The 24,285-nt window shown below is 37.9% G+C and overlaps 1 protein-coding gene across 1 annotated transcript; it reads right to left on the bottom strand.

Annotated features, from left to right (window-relative positions):
- Window positions 1–535: 535 nt before the first annotated feature.
- On the bottom strand, window positions 536–21,199 carry LOC112555165. The gene is made up of 12 exons (XM_025223423.1): window positions 21,122–21,199; window positions 20,336–20,521; window positions 19,312–19,481; window positions 17,398–18,985; window positions 15,740–15,824; window positions 15,229–15,344; window positions 14,472–14,608; window positions 13,168–13,357; window positions 12,738–12,904; window positions 11,168–12,391; window positions 5,215–5,367; window positions 536–4,722 (listed from the first exon to the last, which is right to left on the bottom strand). Exons 2-12 carry the CDS (start codon window positions 20,501–20,503, stop codon window positions 2,340–2,342), a joined length of 6,381 nt encoding a protein of 2,126 aa, XP_025079208.1. The 5' UTR covers window positions 20,504–20,521; window positions 21,122–21,199; the 3' UTR covers window positions 536–2,339.
- Window positions 21,200–24,285: the final 3,086 nt, after the last annotated feature.

The raw sequence follows: 24,285 nt of genomic DNA, 5'->3' as shown, positions 1-24,285 counted from the left end.
ATGTTAGTCTGAATTGTGCATATCTACTGTTTCCTTGCAACTGTGTTTTTATAAATTTTTTTCTTGATACTGATGGTATTTTACAAAGAAAGAAATTGTTCACATCACTATGCCTTTATTGATTGACTTTTTAATTTTAACATAAATAATACTCAGGAAATGAGCATCAGCTTTGAAAAGTTAAACAGAATTTCTTTATGGGAATGTCAAAGTCTTGATAATTTTCTCCTTAAATTTTTTAGATTTTTTTTGAAGTAGGTATATGCATGAAACATAAAGAGCATGTAAATATTGGGACCAGCCTTCTCTGACTTTAAACGTTAACCTCGCATCTTAAATAGGTCTGTAAAATCATCTGCAAACATTCCCTGAGCATAAATGAGCAAATGTGCAAGTTGATAATGGTCACTGATCTATGAATAGCATAGCAGTGGTAAGACCCGTGTCTGGAGCCATTTAAATATAACCTACTTCACATGTGCACAACCTTTCACAAGCTCCATACCTATAAAAATTGTAAAGGTTAAAACCAACCTTGATAAATCATTTATGTTACCAATACATTTTCTCATATTGATTTATGAGTCGATTTGCATGTTTATAGAGGTCACTAGCGTGCTTCAATGGCTCGTTTTAATTAAAATCTTAACTGTGCATGCTTAACTCGTTTTGTGTAAATCTTTAGGATTACCAATAAAGACATCGATTTCTGTCATTTTCAAAAAATCGTACATAAACTAAGCAAAGTAAAAGTATGAAGTAAAATTCTTTTAATAGTACAAAACAAGAGTTTCAATTTTCCTACCTGCGTGCAATCTGAATATTCTCTAATTTGTAATTATTAAGAAAGTGAAGTATTTGCAGTGTCATTCTTAAAAAGTGGTTTAGACATGGCATTACACACTACAGCACTATAGCAGTCATGTGGACTACAGATGTGGACAATATTTATTCATCTATGGATTAAAAAAAAATTACAATCTATACACGTCTATGGTTAAATGTAAAAATACATTCACACCAAAGAAGGAACTGATGATGATGATGATGATGATGTCGATTTGTAATGCGCAGGTATCCATTCCAAAGAATGCTCATTGCACTGAGAAAGTAAATGTTCATTTAATACTAAGTGGTTAGATCATTATTTCTATTCCTATGACTGAATTGATGAACCAGCATCCAGTTCAGCCTAACATGTTGAACAGATGAAGGATATACAGCTGAACTTTTTTTTCATAGTAAATTTCTCACTATCACAAGGTCCAACCTCAAGACAAAATGTGACACATTTACGAGTCATTCAGAATTTAAAACATTAACAAAAGTTGAAGTGATGTTATACACACCATTAGAAAACCCATAGGTAAAACCATATTTTAAAAGGAGTTATTGCAACAAACCCTGAAGAAAGAAAATCTGACAATGTAAAACACCAGTTTACAATAAGAATGTAAATGTATACAAGATGTGTACGCTTTGTGATTACGGCAAAAAATACTTCTCTACTCATCACTTCATATGCAATATAGAGAAGGTGAAAGAAGCATGAGTAGCAGTACTGAAGTGAAAAGGATAATATACTCTTACACACCACAATTTTACCATTCATTTATTTACAGTAAACAGAGCAACAAAATATGCTTCAAGTATGAAAATGTCAGACTTGTGATAATCATTTTCCTAGCTTCAAGACAAGAAATGAGCATAGAGGCTGCATAAACACGAATTTTAAAATAAGGTAACTACTGTTATTTATCATTAATCACAAAACCAAAGAAAAAGAGGTTGTTCACAATTTAGTATTTGATCTCATCATTTTCCAAGATGCTTAAAATTGCCATGCAACAACTGCTGTGGATTGAGTGGATCAAGCAGTCTTTAGGCAATAATGGAACTTAGGACTGTGGTAACTCTTCCTGACTATAAAACAGGAAACCACTAACAGTTATTGTTTAATATTTTATATTTGACAAATGCAAAAGCAAAATGTACATCATTCCTTGGGGGAAAAAGTAAAAATACTTCAAATATGCAAAAGCAAACTGCAAATTAAACTTACTCTGATGTTGCAGACACTACAAGAAACAATTTTAAGATATGCAACTCTAGAGACAATTTATTCCGCTTTTAAATGCAGCAGCTCCTTCACTAGAGTGGTTGATATCTTGAGCATAAAATTTTCAGTTGGTCAGCAGCACCCTTGTGCACTTCTGAAATGAGCATTTCTTTATGTTGGAACTGAATGGCATTTTGTAGCAGAATAAAGTCCTTCCCCAAGTAGTGCTATAATGACATAAGAATGCATGCAGGTACTGAGACAGCTTGTTAGTGATTCCTCACTTGGCCTTCGAAGAAGGTGACGTTAAAGACTCATCAGGTGGCTTGTGTCTCCTGGCCATGTGTTTGACTTTCTCGCCTTTCTGAATAAAGGCTTTGCCACAAAGCTCACACATATATCTTTTGTCTCCTGTATGAATTCGTAAATGAATTCTCAAGTAAGCTGCGGAGCAGAAGCCCTTATTGCAAGTTGTGCAAACATAGGGTTTTACTCCTGTGTGCGTCCTCATATGCCGCCGAAGGTTGGAGGAACCAGACACTCCTGTGCCACAAACTGTGCAAATAAGTTTTTCACCAGTATGAGCTCTCATATGTGCCTTGAGCCCTACCACCTCCATAAAGGCTCGGTCACATAGCTGGCATTTGAATGGTTTTTCACCTGTGTGTTTTCTGGTATGTATTTTCAAGGAGTATTCATGTTTAAATGCTGCCCCACATTCTTCACACAAGAAGGGTCGAAGGTCACTGTGAGACTTCATGTGTTGCTGAAGAGTTCCAAGTGCTGCAAAGGCTGAAGAGCATTGACTGCATTTGAATGGTGTCTCACCTGTATGTTTGCGTTTGTGAACTGTCAGTGCTGCAGAAGTTCCAAGACTTTTTTCACACATGTCACACTGGAATGGTTTAACTTTCATGTGCACCACATTGACATGCTTTTTGAGAATAGAGGCACTGGCAAAAGCTCGGTCACACTGGTCACACTTGTATGGTTTCTCTCCTGTGTGACTTCTCATATGTATTGTCAGACCTCCTGAATTCATGAAAGCAGCACCGCACTGGTAACAGTAATGCTGCCTTTTCCTGAGTTGTTTTCCAGATCTGATGGCCTGTCCTGGAATACACATACTCTCTCCCCGGGAACATTCTGCATCTTCTTTCATATCCCCCTCACTTACATAAGGTAACTCAAAAAAGTGTTTCCGGGGTCTTCCTATCTTTGGCCTTCTTAACACAATAACTGGTTCAAGGTCCTCTTTGGACTCGGTTTCTGATGAGACAACCTGCTCCCTGTGCGTTTTCATGTGACGCCTGAGGTTAGAAGGTTGTAAAAATCCCCTGCCACAAACAGAACAGTGCAGTTTCTCACCTTTGTGAACTCGCAGATGAGCTTTGAGACAGGTGGACTCTGTGAAGGTCTTATTACACAGCTCACACCTGTAGGGGCGTTCTCCGGTGTGCTTTCTCATGTGGCCCTTCAAAGAATTGCTATACTTAAATCCAGCTCCACACTGATTGCAAGTGTGCAGCTGCTTGCTATCATGTGTCATTATGTGCCATTTCAATGCCAGCTTGTTCTGGTACTTGGCATCACACTGGCAACAGCTAAAAGGAGTCTCCCCTGTGTGTTTCCGTTTGTGAACCTTCAACAGTGCTCTCTGGCTGAATTGTTTACCACAGTCTTCACACTCATATGGTCTTATGTTTTCATGCACTACTTTTATGTGGTTGCTTAGACTTTGAACACTGGCAAACAACCGCCAACACTTAGGGCACTTGAGAGATTTCTTTCTATCCAGCTGTCTTTGACAAGCATCCATCTCTTCACACTGCATGTTTGTCATATTGTTCTGGTTTTCACATCCAGAGGTCAACTGAGTGGGCAGTGAGGAGCATTTCTGTGCAGGACAAAAGATGTCTGGTTTATTCAATGTTTCCCCTCCTCGACATTCCCGTGGTCTCAACGGCACTGCTCTTGTTTTCTCACTATCAGGCAAAGCCACCATGGACATCACCTGTGACTTATTTTTTGGTGGCCTTCCTCTTCGTCGGACAGATTTTACAGGTATTTCAGCTTTGAAACTTTTTTCTGACAATTTATCTAAGACAGGTTTGTTTCCTTTTGCATAAGTCATGTCTGAAACAAAGCACATTGTGGAAGTTGTTTTAGAGATATCAGCCAATTCTTTGGAGCGATCCTCTGATGTTAAACTTTTGGAAGAAGTATTTGTCAGTGATGGCAGTTCTTGTATTTCAGGTCTGCAATCTTGCATGGAGGTTTGCAGCAAAGGACAATCCTTGTTTTTTGTAGCTGACGTGGAATCTTGCTGGTGATGGCTAAATAGCGCATTTCCTTGTTTGGCTTCTGCATGTTGCAGTCTTGTCACAGGCACCACAGTGTAACAACTTCTACTTCCTGGATTGTCTACTGCTTTGTAGTCACTGTTTTCATGTCTGACAGCACTGCCATCTGGTGCTATTTCTGATGAGCCATCAAGCTGGGAACAACATATAACAACAGCCTGTTGCTTCAGGTCATCTTCAAACAAACCAGAAGTAGTATTCTTCGATGGCCTGCCACACCTTAAACAGTACAATATCAGAGGACCTTTGCATTCTGTGCAGCAACCAATACCCAGTGAACCTTCCTTGCTTCGTTCATAGCTGCAACACAAACATTCAAGAAAAGTTAATCTCATTAGCTGCTACAGTCAGTTTACGAACACTTGTGCATACAAAAAAGCTCAGCTATTTACAAAAGATAAACTTAGATATCATTGAAAAGCAAGCTGCAGAATTCATAATTTTATTTCTGAACCAAACATCCACAGATTGAAGCTATTTGTCAGTGACTCCTAAAAGTTTAAATAGGAATGCCTAAAATGTCTTTCTTCTTCTGCAATCCTTAAACACTCTTCTAAAAACCAAAAAAAACACTTGTAATTGCTTTAAAATATGTTTGTACAAAGGTTTCTCCTTCTTAAGCTTAAGCTAACAATTTCAAAATTTAATAAAATTATAAAACTGAGAGTACTGCATTTGTTCATGAAATGGTAGATGTTGAAGGATACACTGTGTCAGTGAGTGCATAAGGGAACAAGTAACTTCTAAGTTCAATCAACATGTATATGTATAGACACACAAAAGGTTACTCACTGCTGAATCAAAAAATTGGCAATATCTGTATCAGTGGCCAGACCTAAATTAACACCTAGGCACTGCCAGTCTTTGCACATCACTTCACTGACATACAGACATTTCAGAACAGGATCATATCCTGCAGGTTCAGCCATGGTAAGTGACCAACTCCTGTTACAAACACATGTTGACAGATGAATAATTACTTAAGTAGAAATAAGTTTTGTATCTAATTTGATGTAAAATCTTACATGAATCTGACTAAGAAGAAAGCACTGTTGCACATATTTTTTTTTAACGCTAACAAGATATGGAGGCTGCCTCTAATCTTTTAACGGCTTTGATCAGATGTGAAAGCTGACATATTTTTCCTTTCTCTATAGTATTTTTTTTAATTACCCTTAAACAGGGAATGAGATGGGGGAAAAGTTAAAGATAGAAAATGTGTGGTAAGGGATCAATAAAAATGTGAAGAATGTTGCTGATTTTCTGTGAGCAAATTGCTTTAAACTTTTATGTAAGAAAAAATAATCCTCTTTTCAAAATTTTAACTGTTTTAGATGTCTAAAACAAAATTGGTAAACACTCACCCTTGTAGACAACCTTCATATATAACATATACAAAATTTTAATTCACTCCATTTCCTTTCCAACAACAACAACAAAAAACTCTTCGTTTCTATATTGCAGGGATTCAGTATACGACGTATTTCGAAAGGCTCGCTAAAAAGTCTGTATTTTAAAACTACGACAGATGTAAATACTGCTGGCGGCAAACATCATCAATGTATTTTAAAATTGTCTTGAACTGCTCAATTAAAAATGATTTTGATCATGACACCTAATTTCACAGTGGGTGAAAAACATTACTGCCAAGCAGCCGAAAAATATAATATTATGAGACTAAACTAGAAAGTCACGAACGTCGAAGTTTTGAACATCCACCACTGGGTATCACATCATCTGGCAGACGACCTGTCTGTGACTGACCTTTTTGATCTTTAAAAATGCAAAAGAACTGACTGATTTTATAAAATTATTTTACTGTGAACTGATTAGCGTGTTATAACTAAGCTAATGAATCCACAAACTTTTGCTTGAAGTCAATTTAACACAAGAGACAAAGCTCGCCCCGATTTGCAGCCACAAAGTCGTATAATCTTCGTCGTGGTCCTCGTAAAGCGGATAGAGGATCGAGGTTATAATGTTGTGTGCGAAATATTTGTTCTAATGAACTACTCGATGGTGATACCCAATGTTTTCTTAACTTTAACCAATAAAACGAGATGAGACGGAAAGGGTATAATAGTTTTTTCTTATTTACACTTTACAAGCAGTTAAGCTGATGGGGAGGAGAGAAGAGACCATTGTTGACAAATATTTAGTGTTTATTATTCCATAAACTTCTTTTGGACTTGCTGTTTCTTGAGTTGTTACGTTTTATGTAAATGATGGCGGGAAATATGTGGAAACTTAAGTATGTTTCAGTCTTGTGCTATTTCAGTGTATTGTGGCGACTTTCCAAATCTGAAAATGCGATTAACGGTTCCAGCGATACTTGAAATCGCATGGTTTAAGATTCTCTCCCTTTTTTATTTCGTGCCAGCTTAAAGAAATATTTAAGTGAATTCCTCGCAGGTTGGTTAGTTATGCTTTAGCAACTAAGATTATTTCTCGTGAGCTGCTTCCAGCTAGGGGTGTTGTTACAGAATTAACTGTACCGGAGGCGAGATCTGAACTCATAATCCAGGGTTTTCCAACCAGCTCGGACCTCAGAAAATATCACATTATTTCAAAGACTAATCACGTACCCTCCCTGTGGAAGTAAAATGATTGTTTGCCTTTAACGTTCAAATACCATTCATTTCAGATCTGCGGCACCACATTAGCTTAATTTTGGGCTCCAGAATCGCAACTTTTATATTGTTATTTGTACATGGACTTGTGAATGATTCTGAGATTGACAAGAAAACATGAGCATCCAACGTCCAAAATAGCAATGCAAAAACTTAGGGATTATGTTGATGATAAAGAAATACTCATAACTAATTAATTGTGCTATCTAAAGTTTACAATAGACAAAGCAGTTGGAAAGATCATTATTAATTTTATTTAAAAATAATATAAATGTGTGAAACCCAACCCCTCCCCTATAGCATCCAATATATATAAATATACAAACGCACACTTATAAATAGTGTTAGTATTTTGATCTACAAGCATAAAATTAAGATAAACAATGAGATGATTATATTGTAGGGCATGTAGTCTGTAGGTGTTACAAAATCATCTATACATTCACATCCTAAATAAACATTTCACAAACTATATACATGCATGACACAATAGCAGGTATTGAGGATATATAAGTAACTGTATTAAAAGAATTACTGCTAAAATCTACACCGCCATTTAGTTTTTAGCTGCATACACTATAAACAACAGTGCCACCAAGCCAGATTATGTATGTTCTAAAGATCCTGGCATTTCAGACTTAAGGTAAGAGTGACAGACAGTTGACCCTTATGTCAGAGCACTAACAATTGGTAATTTTTATTTTGAACTGCATTTTAAGATGATGTTTCTTCACTAAGGGTAAGAAACACACAGACAAGCATTTTAAGAATCTTTCAGCATTTTAGTGATAACAGAATGAAAAGAATTTAGTGTGATTGTTTGGTGCTACACAATGTACAAAGCCATAATTCAAATAATTTCTCCACAGCAGGTGACAGTGGAAATATCCTTACCAACAAAATTTGTTTCTTTACTGCTAAAAGTCATCACAACCATCATTAGATAACAAATTTAGTACCTACCAAACCTTTTTTCCTAGTACAATCTTTTCAGATTCTGATTCTGCCTTAAATGCTTTATGAACGAATGGGTAACTACTGAACACATTTCTATTGCAAAGAAAAATGCTAAGCTCTTTTGTTCAAAAATTAAAATGATATAGATGCAAAGTCAGAAACAGCCTTGATATAATGACAGTACTTTAAATAAATGTAGGTCCACAAGTGCACAGAAGTAAACTTTGATGCTGTAATCTTTATAGTGATGTCAGAAACAAAACAAACATGTTGGAAAAACTGTCATTAAATGCATCAAAACCAAGGTAAAAGTGTGCATGTTGAAACTCCATTACGAAATGGTAATTGCAAGTGAAAATATATTTATTACAAGGACTGGGCAAAAAATACACTCTTTCCAAAATAAATGGAGGTTCTGAGATAGAAAGGTAAATATTGCAAATATTTAATTAAGTGTGGGTTCTTTTCAGCATGTTTTGCAAACATAATTTTCAAAAATGAAAGTGGAGGCAACAAAAATTGTTCTTTTAAAGAACAGTCATTATTTGTCCTTCATTTGTGCTGGTCACAATTATTCCACACAGCAGTCATTTATGGGTAGTCAGCTATCTGATCAGTTTCATGCTAATTACTTCCCTTGAACAGTTTGTAATATACCAAATAAGTTTCTTCTTTGATTCAGAGAGTGCAAACGTGTTAGACACACATTACTGAAATCCATATATTTATCACAAATGTATAAGCTTCATCTCTCAAACTAAAAATAATAAAATTATGATGGTGACTGGTACTTTTAAACCATGTTAAATAAAACTTGTAAGAACAAGCAAAGCAAACAGACAAAGAAACCAGCACATAGATGAGGACAGAAAGTAATCCTTTTTTTTTCTTTTATTATTATGAAACATTTCTCTAAAGCCTATGAGCACATGCAAACCTGCACTCAGGTGCAGGCGCGCATGCACACACACACAGACTTAACCAAGCTAATGACTTAAGAAATATACTTCAGGTGAATTAGTTTTTTTAGTTCTAAAATGATTAGTACCAAAAAAATTGAATGGCAGGATGATGAATGAGAAAGCATAACAATTTTATACATAAACTCAAAGGAGTCTGCATGTCTGCACTTATTGCACATCTTTCCTGTACACGACTGAGCATGCACACATACATATATAGAAGATACTGAGAGGACCTGGGACAACAGCTGTGTGCTTTATGGCACATGGAAAAAAAATTCTTATCACGATCTCCGAGTACCTGCTCTGCACAACAAATACAAAAAACCCTGAGGTCATACAGTCTAATCATCCAGTATTTTTATAACTGCTACAGCAGTAAGATACAAAGGAAGTGAGCAAATTACACAGCAGATAAATATGCAGAAGCTTTTTGTCACAGTGATTAAGTGCAGGAAAATGACAAAGTCAGCCCATTCTCTTACAAATCATCTAAGACAGCAGCAAAGATTTGTAAGTGGACCTAGACAGCCTGGTCCAGTCAATTATTTCATGTGTTTGTTTTTCGGATTAATTGCAAACATTTGCAACTTTTCATGTCATGCTTCATGTCACAACAATTAGAACAAAATAATCATTGTCCTACAGTCATTAAAAAAAAGTTTGCATACACACTCAGACAAACAAAAAGTTAAAACAGCTGTGTAAAACAATCCATCTGCAAAATAAATTGGAATACATACAGAATTAATAACATTTCCTAAATATGGTCTTTGTAGATGTTTAAAAACAAACAACCTTGTTGGTTCCTGCTGAAGAAGGATAAAACTATAAAATGGAACATATCATCAAATTCTGGGGGGCAATTTAAGTATTCTGAAAGATTTGATGATGTGACACATGAACATACAGTCTGCTTTTCATTTCAAATAAAAAGCACGCACACACAAAGAATTGTGTTCATAATGAGAGATATAAATATTCGCATCATACATAAAGTGCTGTCAACAAATGATTTTGTAGTCAACACAATAAGCCATTAATTGTTCTTAACACAGTCCCTATAAATCTTCTCACATAAAAAGTGTTCAATGAAAAATTCTACATTATATTTGTCACACAGTTATGTAAAACATAATTAAACAATATCTAAACAAAACAATTTAAGTAAAATCAACTGTTTATTGTACAAAAGCAGTCTATTCCACTTTACTTTTGGAAAATTAAAGAGAGGAATAGAACTTATTTTTTTTTATTTGAAGTTGAGATACAACATTTTTTGGCAGGCATCAAAGAAATGTTGCAGCTGCTGTTAATTCGCCATTTAATGAGTACAGCAGAAATTGTTATAAGAGCATTTATTGAGTAGATTTATCTGTGAACACAGGGAAATCTAATGTATTATCTATAACTGACATGGGATTATTAAGAAGATAATGCTGATTACTATAAAAATACCAGGAATTACTACTATTTAAGGCTTAAAACTTAAGATAATTCTGGTTCAATATTCTGGGCCATTCTGACTGATCTATAGTAAAATTTTAATAAACTATAACATGTTGCTTAGCTACTAAACAAAAAACATTATTGTAAGGAGGTTTTAATTGAGGTGAAAATATAATTCCAAGTAACTGAAAGTAATGAGATAAGCAGAGTTTCTTTAGGCATGGGCCCGAAATTTGAAAGAGATTAATAATGAGGCTTCCTTTATTACAGAGTGAAATAGTAAAGGTAAATGGTCCCATAGCCTGGAGGCCACAGGGGCAGTGAATGTAGTCTACATTGTCCAGGGTATAGCATGTAGAAGGCAGAGCCCAGTGCTTTCCTTCTGCCGTCTTAACCTCCCCTAATAAATCAGGCACAAAGTGAGATAGGCAGGGAGAATTTTCCAGGGCCAAGGAGGTATGGAAAACCTTCTGCCCCACTGCCTAGTGTGCACTCATTACAAAGCTCTGCTACCTCCCCATTACAGAATATAATAAAAGCTAAAAACAGCAGAGCATCAAGAACAGTTTCCTGATTTTGTGCTGGTTATAACGTAGTTTATAACAAATTAGACTGCCAACCTCTGAAGTTACTCTGTTCTGAAAATCTCTTGATAGTCAAGTGGTTCAGGAAAATGTGTCAGCAGAGTAACAGAGGTATAGGACACTTCTTTTGAATAATATTAAGTGCAGGTCTCACAAACTGTTTCAGTGATGCTGCATTGGAAAACACCAAGTAACACTGCCAACATATGGTGGTTCTTCTATCTGAGTTGGTCTGTATGTCTGCTGCTGATTTACACTGCCCATCGGCATAGTCATCTGTACTGGCGGGGTAGGGGGTGGTGGCAATGGGGGAGGTGGTGGTGGTGGTGGAGTTGAAGGTGTTTGTGGTGCTGCTACTTTTCTGCCACGGGCTTGGTTTGAACCAGCAGCACAACTGTTGTTTCGTTTGTGCTTCCATAAAGTTGAGTGATCGGAGAAAGCTGCACCACAGGTTTCACATTTATAAGGTTTTTCACCAGTGTGTTTCCTTGTGTGAGTTTTCAAAGACCCTGGTTGGGAGAAGGCTGCCTCACAATATTGGCATTTGTATGGTTTTTCGCCAGTGTGTTTTAGCATGTGTCGGGAGAGATTGCTAGATGCTGCAAAGGCCATGTCACACTGGTCACATCTGAATGGTTTTTCACCAGTGTGCTTGCGCATGTGCACCTTCAAGGCAATAGACTGTGTAAATGCTCGTGCACAGACAGTGCAAATGAATGGTCGTTCTCCTGTGTGCGTCCTCATATGGGTTTTTAAGTTACATGACAGAGAAAAAGCCAGTGGGCACTGAGAGCACTTGAAAGGCATCTCTCCAGTGTGTTTGACAGTGTGTGGTTTGATGTCATTAGGATTCAGCAAGACGGTTTCGCAATGAATGCACTGATAGCTACTGGTCAGCTCATCCTTCTTGAACAGGTGTTCCTCCATGCCACGTCTATAGGTGTATGCTGCCCCACAGTCGTTGCATTTATAGGGCTTGTAACCAGTGCGCCGGGTGCCTTTCTTGGCACGTGTTTGAACAATGTGAGTACCACATTCTCTGCACGTGTACTCCCCCTTCTTCCCTCTGATTTTCTTCAGTTTCTTCTTTTTCTTCTTGGGCACCTTGAGTCTGTTGTCATCAGTCATGTAAGTAATATGTTTTCCATCATGCTGGGACAATGAAGTTTGAGAATCCAGTAAAGCTGGCATCTGGAAAGCTGCAGGACTGTCCCCAGTGACAAAAGGACCTAAAGGAACAGGTGTCACTCCAGTGTTGCTCTGCAGGCCATAGCCAACAGCAGCAGGATTAGTCTCTTGCGCAACCATTGAACACTTAGCACAGTACAAAGGCATAAGAATATGGCATCCTGCACAGCGATTGATGGACTGAATGGTATTTTCATACCTGAAACAGAAGAGTTTGGGGAAGAAATAAAAGTAACTGTATTATCAGTTTATCGCCATTAATTTGAAAATGTTATTGCTAAAATATTCTTTGATTGATTTTATTATAAGTGGTTAACAAAAGAAATAAACAGAAGAAACAAATGTACAAAGGTACTCTTCTCGGTCATTTAAATATTTGTGCCTAATTGCCAATTTTGACAAATAACTTATACAAATCTCACAAAGTCCAAATGAATGAAGTGTCTGGACACCCTCACACACACACACAAATGCATTTGAGCACACAAGAACAGGAAAGATAAATAGATTAATATGGATTTATATAAATAGCACATGATTCTCACTGCTGCATAAGAAAGGTAGCAATATCTGTATCAGATGTCATGCCATGGGCATTTCCAAAATGCCGCCACCTCTCAAAGATTTCTCCATCTAAGGCCAAGTGCTGCACAGTAGGTCTGCACTGTTGGTGCCCACCCACATTTATGTTTCCAGTCATTGTTTCTGGAGCCTGTTGGGCATCAAATACAAACATTAGATAATACAAAACTGCTGACAGGCAGTGTGACAAGACTATGATGATGTGACATGTATGGGCAAACTGTTGGTATGTTTACAAACATTGGTGTCTAGGCCCTTTAACAATATAGTCAAATCTTAAAATTAAAAAAAAATCCATTCTTCTTTACAGGATCTTAAATAGCAAGTATATCTTGCTGACAGTTGTACCATCTTCTTCCCTAATGGGATTAAAAAAAAAAAAAAAATTATTACCACTGGCCGGGCTGCAGAGTTAAAATGAACTTGCAGGTCTAGCAAGCCTTCATAGTCCTCTGGTGGTCTACACACAGTTTTTGCCTCTACTGCTTTGTTTTTGTCCTCAGGATCCATCCCCATCCCCTCCACCTTTGATGCTGGAGACTCTGTGGTCTCCATGACCAGAGAGTAAGACTCCCTTGCTGTGCTGCAGAATAACAATAATAAATAAGGTGAAAAAGTGAGAAAATTGCATGGTATGCATTAAAAAATACCAGGAAGTAAGGGAAGAACTCAAGACAAAGTATCGTTGTTCATTGACCCTTTAAAAAATGTAGCTTTAACTTCTCTTGTAAGGGGTGTGACCAATCTTGACATAAACCTTCATTTCTTGTGGCAGAAACAGAACAAAATATAATGTTGATAGAGGAAAATGGTTATACGGGTGGATATTTTTGCTCCTTGAATTGTTGCTAATGAAAGATTGTAAGGTCTAAATAAGTGGCGAGAAAGAAAACAAAAAGTGGAAGATGAAAAGGTCGGTGATATTCAATGTACCCTACATATTCCGACATACAATAAATATTTCAAGATACCTATATAGTAGAACAAAATGAACAAAGATTAAATGATAACATAACCTAAAACAACAATTAAGTCATTAAAATCAAAGGTAAAGCTATTTGAAATATTATAAACCTCAGTTTGCACTTTTCTTTGTTCCATCAAGTCTATGTCTGCAAGAATGTACACACACATTGCATGGAGTGAGGGGAGGGGAGGGGGTAATCGGCGTTTTACGCCGAGCCAGCAACTAAGGCTATATCACGGCAAGGCAGCCACCCCTGTAAACAGATGCCACGTGCAGAGAGAGAAAGGATGAATGATTGCAATAAAAATGAAGTCAAATAGTTCATTTAATGGCTTCTGGATTATGCTTTAGTTGTAAAATCAACGCTTTCAGTCATGTATTTGTTGGTAGGCCTTGATTCTGTTTCCTTCATAGAAAAAAAAATGTCCTCAGAAACATAAGTTGGAAAAGAAATCAAAGGCCGGTACCTGACAAATAATCTTGAAATATTACTGAAACTGTTGTGGCTTTTGATTCTAGGACGACTTTTATTTAGTTCTACTATAATATAGAACTATATACTTAAAATACTAATACCACCGTCTACTGTGGCAAAGCCTAAGTCTCACAAGGACAAAACAACGCTAGACGATGGTTTTAAATAATAATCCGTTTTATTTCTGCAGAATGTCAGGCTAACCTCCAGGTCCATAAGGCATATAGATGCTTTCTGCAGCAGATACATACTTACTGTGCATCAGACATAACTTTTTGACAGGCACCGCAAATCCACAGAAGAAAATTTGATTGATGCCAGTGAGAAATATGTACAATGTACCCCTGTTGAGCAGGCCAGAAACTAACCCACATTCTAGGTAAAGCAGTCTTAATTTAGTTTCGCATATAAATACTCGCGCAGTGATTACGTTTCTGTTTGTTATGGTTTCTTTCATCTCCCTTTCCCCCCGCTTTTTTTTTAAAGTTACTCGCGCGATTGATGGTGATTGTACACAGCTAAGGAATGCTGTTGTTGAACTTTTATATGGTGTTCCCATCTCTGCAAAATGATTCCGTCTGCTGCACGAGTGCCCAAACTCGATAGTTCGGTTACTGCTCGCGTTATCAGTCATTCCTTGTGCTGTACCCCGTCGTTTAAACTTGTCCACATCTAAAGAAATCAATCCTTGACCCTAACAGCCACAAATAAAGATATCGCCTTGTTTCCATTTCTGTACAAAGTATTGAAAAGGTAGCGCAAGTCTAGCACCTAAACCGTTTCTCCTGCTATAAACAGTTTGAACCATTTCGGACTCATACGGCGTTGCTACGAGTAGTGATCCGAATGACTTACTGTTTGTTTCCGACATGAATCACATCTCGATCTTATTGTGTGTACTGGATATGTCGGCAGCGTTTGATACACTTGACCGTGACATCCTTCTCCAGCGCTTTCATGCTAATTTCTTTCTCTGCATAACTGTGTTGTTTTAAACTGATTCTGATCCTACCTGACTGATCCAGTCTGTGGTAATTTTAGGCAAAACATCTTCTGCAGTGGCGTAGGATGATGCTGGGGTTGGGGGGAGAACAGGACCACCAGTTGGAACTTTGGAGCCGTTCAGAGCTGGCGCAAGGCACTCCACTTAGCTGGAACTGAGGGACTTGGGTTCTCCATCAGTAAATGAGATAAACATGCCTGCCACCTTTTGTGGGTGGCTTTGTCTTTATCTCTGTCTGCATAAAAATGGGTCCACAAGTGGTGGGCAGTGGCATAGGAAGATGCTCAGCTTTGTGGAAGGCAAACTCCATGCTGACAGTGAACGATGTTTATACTTTTGCCTTTTCAGTATCTTTTTTGAGGAAGCGGCTGCCTTAGTTTTCCTACATACCTGGTGGGTACAGGTAATCAAAAATAGCAAGGGTAAAGGTCTTAAGGTTTATCAAGAAGCTGGTGCTCAGAAAAGATTTAAGAAACGGCGGGGCTGGTGGTGACTTCCATCCCTGGGTTGACTCTCCCACCAAGAATCCTAAGATCTAGTCCTTGTACCCTAAATGCAGGATCTACAAAGCTGAAATAATATTTATGCAGCAACATGTAACTTATCTGCACATTAAACATGACACAATAGTGCATAACTTTAAACAGAACACGTTGTTCAATATCAACACTTTATTGCACTGCTCAATGACTGAACTTTGATTGCAAATGAGAGGTAGCACCAAATGATGATGAAAAAGTTAATAAGTTTACATTTATGTGATATCATGATTCTGTATTTACAGAATGAATTATATAGAACAAGTGCAACTTAAGTCTTTAACTGTCAAAGTCCTGATACCTAGAACTAAAAGTATTTACCTATTTTTTAACAGATCTAATTTTATAATAAAACTTTCAGGACAGTCAAAATATTTGTATTTTCAACACCATCTTATTTTATTTAACTACATTTCATACCTAAAAATTGAATAGTTAATGTCATCACCACAGTTCAAACTATAGTAAAAAGACAAGATGCTTTCAACAAAAACTCCAGCTAATTGAATGTTTGTTCATCTAAACATTTACTTATATATGACTGCACTTGTTGACTGTGGAAAGCATATGCATTTAACATGCATACAAAAACAAAAAAAGTGTTGTTTCTATAACACTAAAGGTATGCAATCTCAGAATACATTTTCCAGTGATGTCCTAAATCCACTATATCAGGGAGAATTTCATTCACAAGGTGTATACCCCCAAAAAATAGTTCAGAAAACTTAGCTATAGACATCTCACATGGTTACAAGGTACCTGTAAAATAACAGAACTGTTACGACCATAGACACAGGTATCATCCACGAGTTACTGGACTGCATAAGGTGCAGGGGGCTATTAAAAAGTCATTAACCCTAATTTTAAGATAAAATTGAAAAATCAGCTCAGCAGTCTATGAAATTTTTTCAGTGAAATTAAAAAAACCCAACAGATGTCTGTCCAACATCATAGTCTCATTTCTGAACTGAATAGCTGGTACAATAAATATTTTAGCCATATACACAGTATTATGAGCTGCATTGATGTAAACAATATAAGTAGCTGTCCAAGCATGAAGGAGTCTTCTAGACAAGAACAGTAAGATAAATAGAATCTACAAATGTCAACAGTCTAGATATTATGATCTTTTTATTATGCTTAATTTGAAAAGGCACCAAACGTAAATGTATAAAGAAAGTAAAGCTTCTTTATTCATCCTTATGTCCACATTCTTTGGTATTTGTAATCAGCAAGATAAATATATACTGAGTACAAAAAAAAGCTGTGGGAGTTATTTACAGAAAAAAAAAAAAATTAATCCTTGATTAACTCCTGAGAAGCCATGTCAGGATATCAGTGTTGGATCTCTTAGAAAATTTCAAAAATGTTGCTAGGCCAACAGCAGTACACATCAAATTAACCCCTGGATCATATCAAATTTGGACCATATCATACCAAATATAACCAGAGGTTCCAAATCCCTGAAATACCTATCTAAAATTACCTCCCTTCCACAACATAATACATGTTGTTCAAACACCACTAAATAAAAAATAACCCATCTTCAAAAAGTAGGCACTTTGTGATTCAAAAGGCCAATAATAACAGTGCAGAATTAATTCGCTTGAAAGAAATACTCTTGCACCAGATCTGCTCAAGGATGCTGCATGGGAAAGCACCAATTGACAGCATTAATAAATGGGGTGTCATTAAGAGCTGGAGGCTTGTAAGAGAGCTGCTGAGAAAGCTGGTTTTCTTCTGAAGGCAAGCTGGAGACTGTTGGTAGTATTGTGGATGTCACCAAAGCTACGGGTATTAGAGGAGCTGTTTGTGTTAATGTCACTGCATTGCTTGCCGTTGGATTCAGATTTTGGCAGCTCTGCTTTCGTTTGTGCTTCCAGAGGGTTGAATTGTCTGAAAAAGCAGCACCACAGTCTTTGCATTTGTACGGTCTTTCTCCTGTGTGAGTGCGTATGTGAGTCTTGAGACTTCCAGGCTGGGAGAAAGCAGAGGAGCACTGATGACACATGTAGGGCTTCTCACCAGTGTGAGTCAGCATGTGCCTTGATAGATTCCCTGAACTCGGAAAAGCCATTTCGCACTGTGAACACTTGAATGGCCTTTCCCCTGTGTGTTTCCTCATGTGGACTTTCAATGCACCTGATTCTGTGAAGGCTTTCCCACACACTTTGCACTTAAAAGGTCTCTCCCCAGTGTGAACACGTAGATGAGTCTTCAGGTTGCATGCCAAAGTGAATGCAGCTGTACAGTATGTACACTTATAGGGCATCTCACCAGTGTGCTTGTACGTATGAGTACGAAGATCACGTGAATTGAGGAAGGTTTTCTCGCAATAATTACAATTAAATGGTTTTCCTGAGGGGGCATGTTTCTTCCAAAAATGAGCTTTCAGATTGCGAGTATGAGTGAAGGCTGCATCACAATCTGAGCACTTGTAAGGTTTTTCTGAATGGAATACCTGCTTCCGTTTTTTGGAAGATGTTTTACTTGGAGATATATGAGCAACCTGGCATCCACACTCTTTGCAGGACAGCCCCTTTTCACCTTTCACTTTACTACTTTTCTTCACAGTTTTCTTGGATGGATCTCCCTTATCACTTTCAGAATTATGTGATGCATCATTCAAAATGGTCATTGTTGGGGACGTCAGTATGGGAGCTATGGAAGATAATGAGACAGTGTGTGTAGAAAGCAAGGATGAAGATGGACAAGAACCAGTGTCATTGCTGTTATGGTCATATGATGGCAGTGTAAGAACCTCACTTTTTATTTCCTCATCATTGGTGCTTGTAATTGTGCTTGACAGAGCATCCAGATTGTTTCCACTGGACGTGATGCTTGGTTGCAGGGCACTGCTACTGACTTCTGAAACTGTGGCTTGCAACAGGCTGCCATCATCAATGGAAGAATTGGCTGACTGTAGAATGCTGACAACTGGAACTGAAGCTTGTAACATGCTATTGTCTATGATTGGACTGGTTGACTGAAGAACATTATTGCCACTGCCATGAATGGAGTGCTGTAAGGAACTGTCACAAGTAACAACTGAGATACTGGGTGATGTCATGTCATTGGTGGAAATATCAGCTGGCAGTGACATGGGTGAAGTCTGGGTAAAGTCAGTTTGCTGCAACAGGCTACACTTGATACAGGTCAAGCTCAAGGGGGTGTTGCAGTTAATGCAGCGAGCTGCAAAGGAAACTCCATTTGCAGTATTTTCATAGCTGAAAAGAAAAACATCTCTATAAACTAACACCTACACATTTATCAGCACAATAAAAAGGAATGCTAGTTCTATACTTGAAATGGCATTTCTTTTCATCATTCTGTAGATCTGTCTGAATCATGTTCAAAGTAACACACACACACATATGTGCAACCATACACCCAACCTCTTAATTACTCAGAATCCTAATATATACCACGTTTCTTCACACTCAAAGCAATGCAACTTTACCAACTTAACCCATGACATAATGACAAAAACAGTAATGCTATTGCATCACAATCATTTCATAAAATTAGTTTTAAAAATTAAATGGAGACTAACTGCTGTGTGAGGAAATTAGCAATCTGTGCATCTGTGAAAAGTCCTTGAGCAGTGGCAATTCTGCGCCAGCGTTTATAGGAGTTGATGTCTATGCTGATATGCTGCATGCTTGGTCTGTAAGCATGAGGTCTGTCTAACCTGATAAACTCTGTACCATCTATCACTTGAGTCTGTGAACAAAAAAGCTTCAATACAATACAAAAAAAAAAGTTTCATAACATAATAATGACTAATGCTACATCACAACAGTACTACAGGCATTAAAAACATGACCACTGAATAAGTCATGGCCTACTGCACATGCACTATGAATGGAAGGAGCTGATGTGCTCTGATAAATACCTCACTAAGCTAAACCCCATTTGAATGAGGCCATGAGCTAATGCAAGAATGCGTCAAGAAAAAACTAAATTCCAATTGGCTTCAAATTTAATGTTTTACATTATAAATAACAAATACATTAATTATATTGTTAACAATATTCAGTCCTACAACTTGCTTTAGTATCCCTTCCTATTGACTCTCCAATCTTATTAAAGCCATGATCTTCTGCTTAAGTTTGTAAGTGTCAGCGTTAGGAACTGTGGTTTGTATTCTACATAAAAATTGGCTTTTCCATTTTTTTTTCAAAAGATGTTGGAATTGACATAGAGTTTAAGTTAGGCAGAAATGTGTTATTAGAATATAAAGTACACTGGGGAGTAAGAAACTGCGGGGCAAGGGGGAAGCTGCCACCTCAAAAAAGATACTGAGGCAAAAATGTGGTCGTTGTTTACTGTCGGCTAGGACTAACCCCTCCCACCCCAAAAGCAGAGTATTCTCCTATGCCACTAAGCTATCACCAATGCTCATCAGACATCATCTGAAAAATTGTCTATTGTTACTGACAGATGTGTGCAGACATGCACATCAAGGAAAGGAACTAAACTAGTTTTGCTTTCTAATAATATCAAACCCATCATCATTTCAATCACCACTACCATTATTACTATTATGCAAAGAATGTGTTGTTTTCAAATTTTACTGATGAAGGTGTTGATGAGTCTCCAAAATGAGCATGAAGATCGATAAGTTCATCGTAATCTTCAGGTAGGTGTGATGATGCATCCATTTTTGTGGCTGTCTCAGCCAACACTTTGCTAGCCTTAACATCATCCTCTGCTGCTGTTGAAATAGTGTCTGGATGCTCCATTTATGGACTGATGGTCAGCTGCAAGTTTAGAAGTAACATGTAATACTGACACAAAACAAATTCTAAACTGTACACGCATTTTACTATGTCGAAGTCATACTGAAAACGTGCGGTAAACTACGTCAAACTCGCAACAGCCGAAATTGCTGTGAAACACGTATACTTTCAGTGAAATGCAATCTGGCAAAGTAAGTCTGGAACTCCTCTAGTAGCAACCTCCCAGAATCAACCCACTAATCTTCTGTGTAAGTATTTACATCTATATTTTGTAGTGGCGAGTAAAATGATCCTTCGAAAATAAAGCTATAAAGGTTATTTGATCTCGAAACAAGAAGCCTTACAACTTAAACAACACAGCGGAATCCATTAACATTTCCAGCAGTTCTCGCCGTTAACTATTCACATATACTGTTTTAAAAAACAACAACAGCATCCTGAAATGCTGGCTACTAAAACCACTGCCTGGCTCAGGTAGATGGTTCCACTTCTGTGGTGCCGCTGGCAGTATTTTTATCTTAAACTGATAAACGATACATGCAATGCTGATTATGATTTCAAGTCCGACTTTTTAAAACTTGAAATTTTAACTTAAACAAAAATATGTGCCCTATACAGTACCAGAAACATGACGATTGAAAGATTCCATCGACCTCACAGTGTTGTTAATGTCTGGCAAGGGCTGTAACTCTAGCTTCTGCTAAACGGAAGTGAAGGGAGCTAATGGCTAAAGCTTCGCTCACAGCAACGTTAGCTACAACGACGCCCTGAACACTTTGCTCAAGTACACATATCGTTTAAAGAAGCGATTAACATTACACGTGTGTTTTACCTATATGTTTGTAGAACTGTAGGTGTACAGGTAGGGTCTATACGTTGTGTTTTTTTTTTCAATAGTTGTTATCTAATACATCAAACCGCCGGTGCTCTGGGAGTGCGATTAACGACTTTGCAAATTAATTTCGTCTCGATTTTGTTTCACCTCCATCTCTTTCTCTCTCTTATCTTTACCACAACACTTATAACCATGCTTCTAATGCAGCAAAAATTAATGTCAAACTTCGCAAAACTCCTTAAAGGAGTTTTCAATTTGTTCGCAAGTATACTTGAATATTCCATGAAATAACACGTACCGGGCTCGGCTGTTCACCTCCTATACCCTGGGGATAATTCCTAAAAAAAAAAAAAAGTACTTCTGGTAAGCGGTCTGTCGGCTGTTTACAGTATATATTTTTGACTGGCGCAGAGCTCACGGTAAGGGTGAGGAGTCTTTCTAAATGCCACTTCTTAATAAGCGATGCCTCGATCGATAGTTTCTATTTCTTCAGTCATGGACAAGCCGTCTTCAAAACACACATATTTTACAAAATTTTCAGTCAGGACAATTTCTTGTTTTTCTTTGTGATGAGGAAATATTGTGAAAAATCAAGTTCTTGTGTCTATTTTTCCATCCAATATCATCTAATTTGTTTCTAAGTTTACAAATTGATCTTCTCTTTCAGAGCTACGTACTTTTCTTTATCTAAGGTGACCAGACGTCCGCTTTAGGCGGGACAGTCCCGCTTTTGACCTCGTGTCCCGCCTGCTCATCGGGTGGGAAGCCAAATGTCCCGCTTTCTGGCTTTCTGGCAAGTCTATCAAATGTCCCGGTTGTCTTTAAAAATAACTTTTTTCGGCGTTCTTTGACGGTGACGACACCATTATCGGCACGTGTCCCGCTTTTGCCCCCGAAACGTCTGGTCACCTTATAAACTTTATCACTTCTGTAAAGTATCAATAAATTGTATTTAACTGTTCTTGTGTTCATATTATCAATTTTTCGGCCGTCACATTCATTTTCTGGTCTGTCAAACGGCATTTTCAGCACATCTGCAATAAATGGGGGTTCTAGTGTTGCTGCTTGCTCAGCAGCGGTGGGTTGGGCTGTGCCTCATGACAGGTGAGTGACATTGAAACTGTACTTCCAGCCCTCGGAGACTATTCCAAATCTACAGGGAACAGAAGATAAACGAATTTGTTAGCATTCTGGTCACTACATTGGTCGTTCTCGATTCCGCGCATGATTTTATAACTATACGGGAATATAGAGCCGACACACAAAACAGTGGCGTAGGAATTAAGAAGATGCTGGGCTTTGTGGGAGGGAGGGGTGCAAACTCCATGTTGACAGTGAATGGCATTCACATTCTTGTCTTTTATAACTATATTGTCCCTTTTCTCCCCTCCTCTGGTTTCTACGCCACTGCAAAAGCATTTGCGATAATGACAAGAAACAATTTTTTTAATATGCCCAGAGATATTAAGGGAGCAAACTCTTTTAAAGCTTGTGTGCAAAACTGAATTACTATTCTTTGCGTGTCTTGTATTCTTTATGAATCGTTTACATCTAAAACATTTTTTTAACCACGTCGAATAAAAGCGAGGGGCCATAATCGTCTGCATAAAATATTCGGATGTTCAGGCATAAGATGCTCCAGATGCTCTTGTCAAGTGTTTGGTACGAAGTGCATAAAATTAGCCGAATGACAATCAAACCATGATTATTGCCTCTTTGTCATTCCCCTCGCCGAACTCTCGGATTTTAAGGGAGAGAGGGAGGAAACGATGGAGGAAAAGTGTAGTATCCTTTTAGCATGTGTATAATGCAAAGAATATATTAAATCCCTATTTGAGAAGTGTAACCGAGAAACGTGTGCGTTGTCCTGGTCCACCTGTCAGAAAGAACTCTTCGTTCATACCTAACATTTTCCGAGTACAAATGGTGATCACAGCCAGTGATATGGGGAGAGAGAAGATCACTTCGGTGGGATGTGGAGTGGGAGTCACGTGCTGAACAGGTCACAGAGCGAATAGTCTGCAAATCGCTGGCGTACAGGGGTTGGGCGCCCGGGGCAAGCGAAACAAAATGTGGGGACCTCCCAGACTCCTGATCACCAACAGTTAAGAAAACGTTGCAGAAGACAAATAAAAAGGGGACTTTACCTTAAATCCCAGATACCTGCTTCACCCGCAAAAGCAATGCTAGTTCACTCATAACAGCAAGGCCACTGTGCCGCAGTCATCATGTAGAGTTACATGTAAATGAAGAATAGAGAAAAGGTTTTAGTTTCCAGAGTAAAAACGACCTTGTGGCATGAATTATCAATCATCATGTAATGATTACTGATTAATCATGGTTTAGTTTAGTTAAGGTGACGTGTGGATCGTACTGCTCTCACTAAAACAGTTCAAGGCCCTCTACTCCAAAGCTAGTTCATTTTTGGATCTGATAAACGATTGTGCGCTGAGTCACTCTCACGATTTGGTTTAGTTTAGTTAAGGTGACGTGTGGATCGTACTGCTCTCACTAAAACAGTTCAAGGCCCTCTACTCCAAAGCTAGTTCATTTTTGGATCTGGTAAACGATTGTGCGCTGAGTCACTCTCACGATTTAAGAGGACAGAAATATATTGATCACTTGTATGAAGAAAAAAAGAGAGTTAAACATGAAAAAAGGCGAAAACTATTTAAAACCTCTCCTTGTGATAGCCCAATTTTCGTACTCTTTGCCCTCGTCCCTCCAATCTTCAGAACGTAAATATCTGGAGTTGGAGCGTTGTAAGCTGAGCCAGCAACTAAACCTATATCACGGAAAAGCAGCCACATGCAGAGAAATAACAGAAAAGTTTTCCTGATACGAGATCTGAACCTATGACAGCCAATCCCTACTGAATTGGTGACAGGCGCTAACCGTTCACGGTTGCATCACCTACCAAATGTCTGAGAAGTAGTCTGCATCATCTAGG

The sequence above is a fragment of the Pomacea canaliculata genome, linkage group LG2 (genome assembly GCF_003073045.1).
Source record: "Pomacea canaliculata isolate SZHN2017 linkage group LG2, ASM307304v1, whole genome shotgun sequence".
Lineage (NCBI taxonomy): Eukaryota > Metazoa > Mollusca > Gastropoda > Architaenioglossa > Ampullariidae > Pomacea > Pomacea canaliculata.
The sequence above is the reverse complement of the archived record's forward strand: the minus strand, read 5'-3'. Positions and strand labels throughout refer to the sequence as shown.

What these genes read in the sequence shown, in the direction of transcription:
- LOC112555165 (XM_025223423.1), bottom strand. Translation starts at nt 20,503, where the DNA reads ATGGAGCATCCAGACACTATTTCAACAGCAGCAGAGGATGATGTTAAG. An exon ending in AAAGTTATGTCTGATGCACA is followed by an intron (nt 13,358 to 14,471) that starts GTAAGTATGTAT and finishes GTTATTCTGCAG; the next exon opens with CACAGCAAGGGAGTCTTACT. An exon ending in ACTCTGCAGCCCGGCCAGTG is followed by an intron (nt 12,905 to 13,167) that starts GTAATAATTTTT and finishes GATGCCCAACAG; the next exon opens with GCTCCAGAAACAATGACTGG.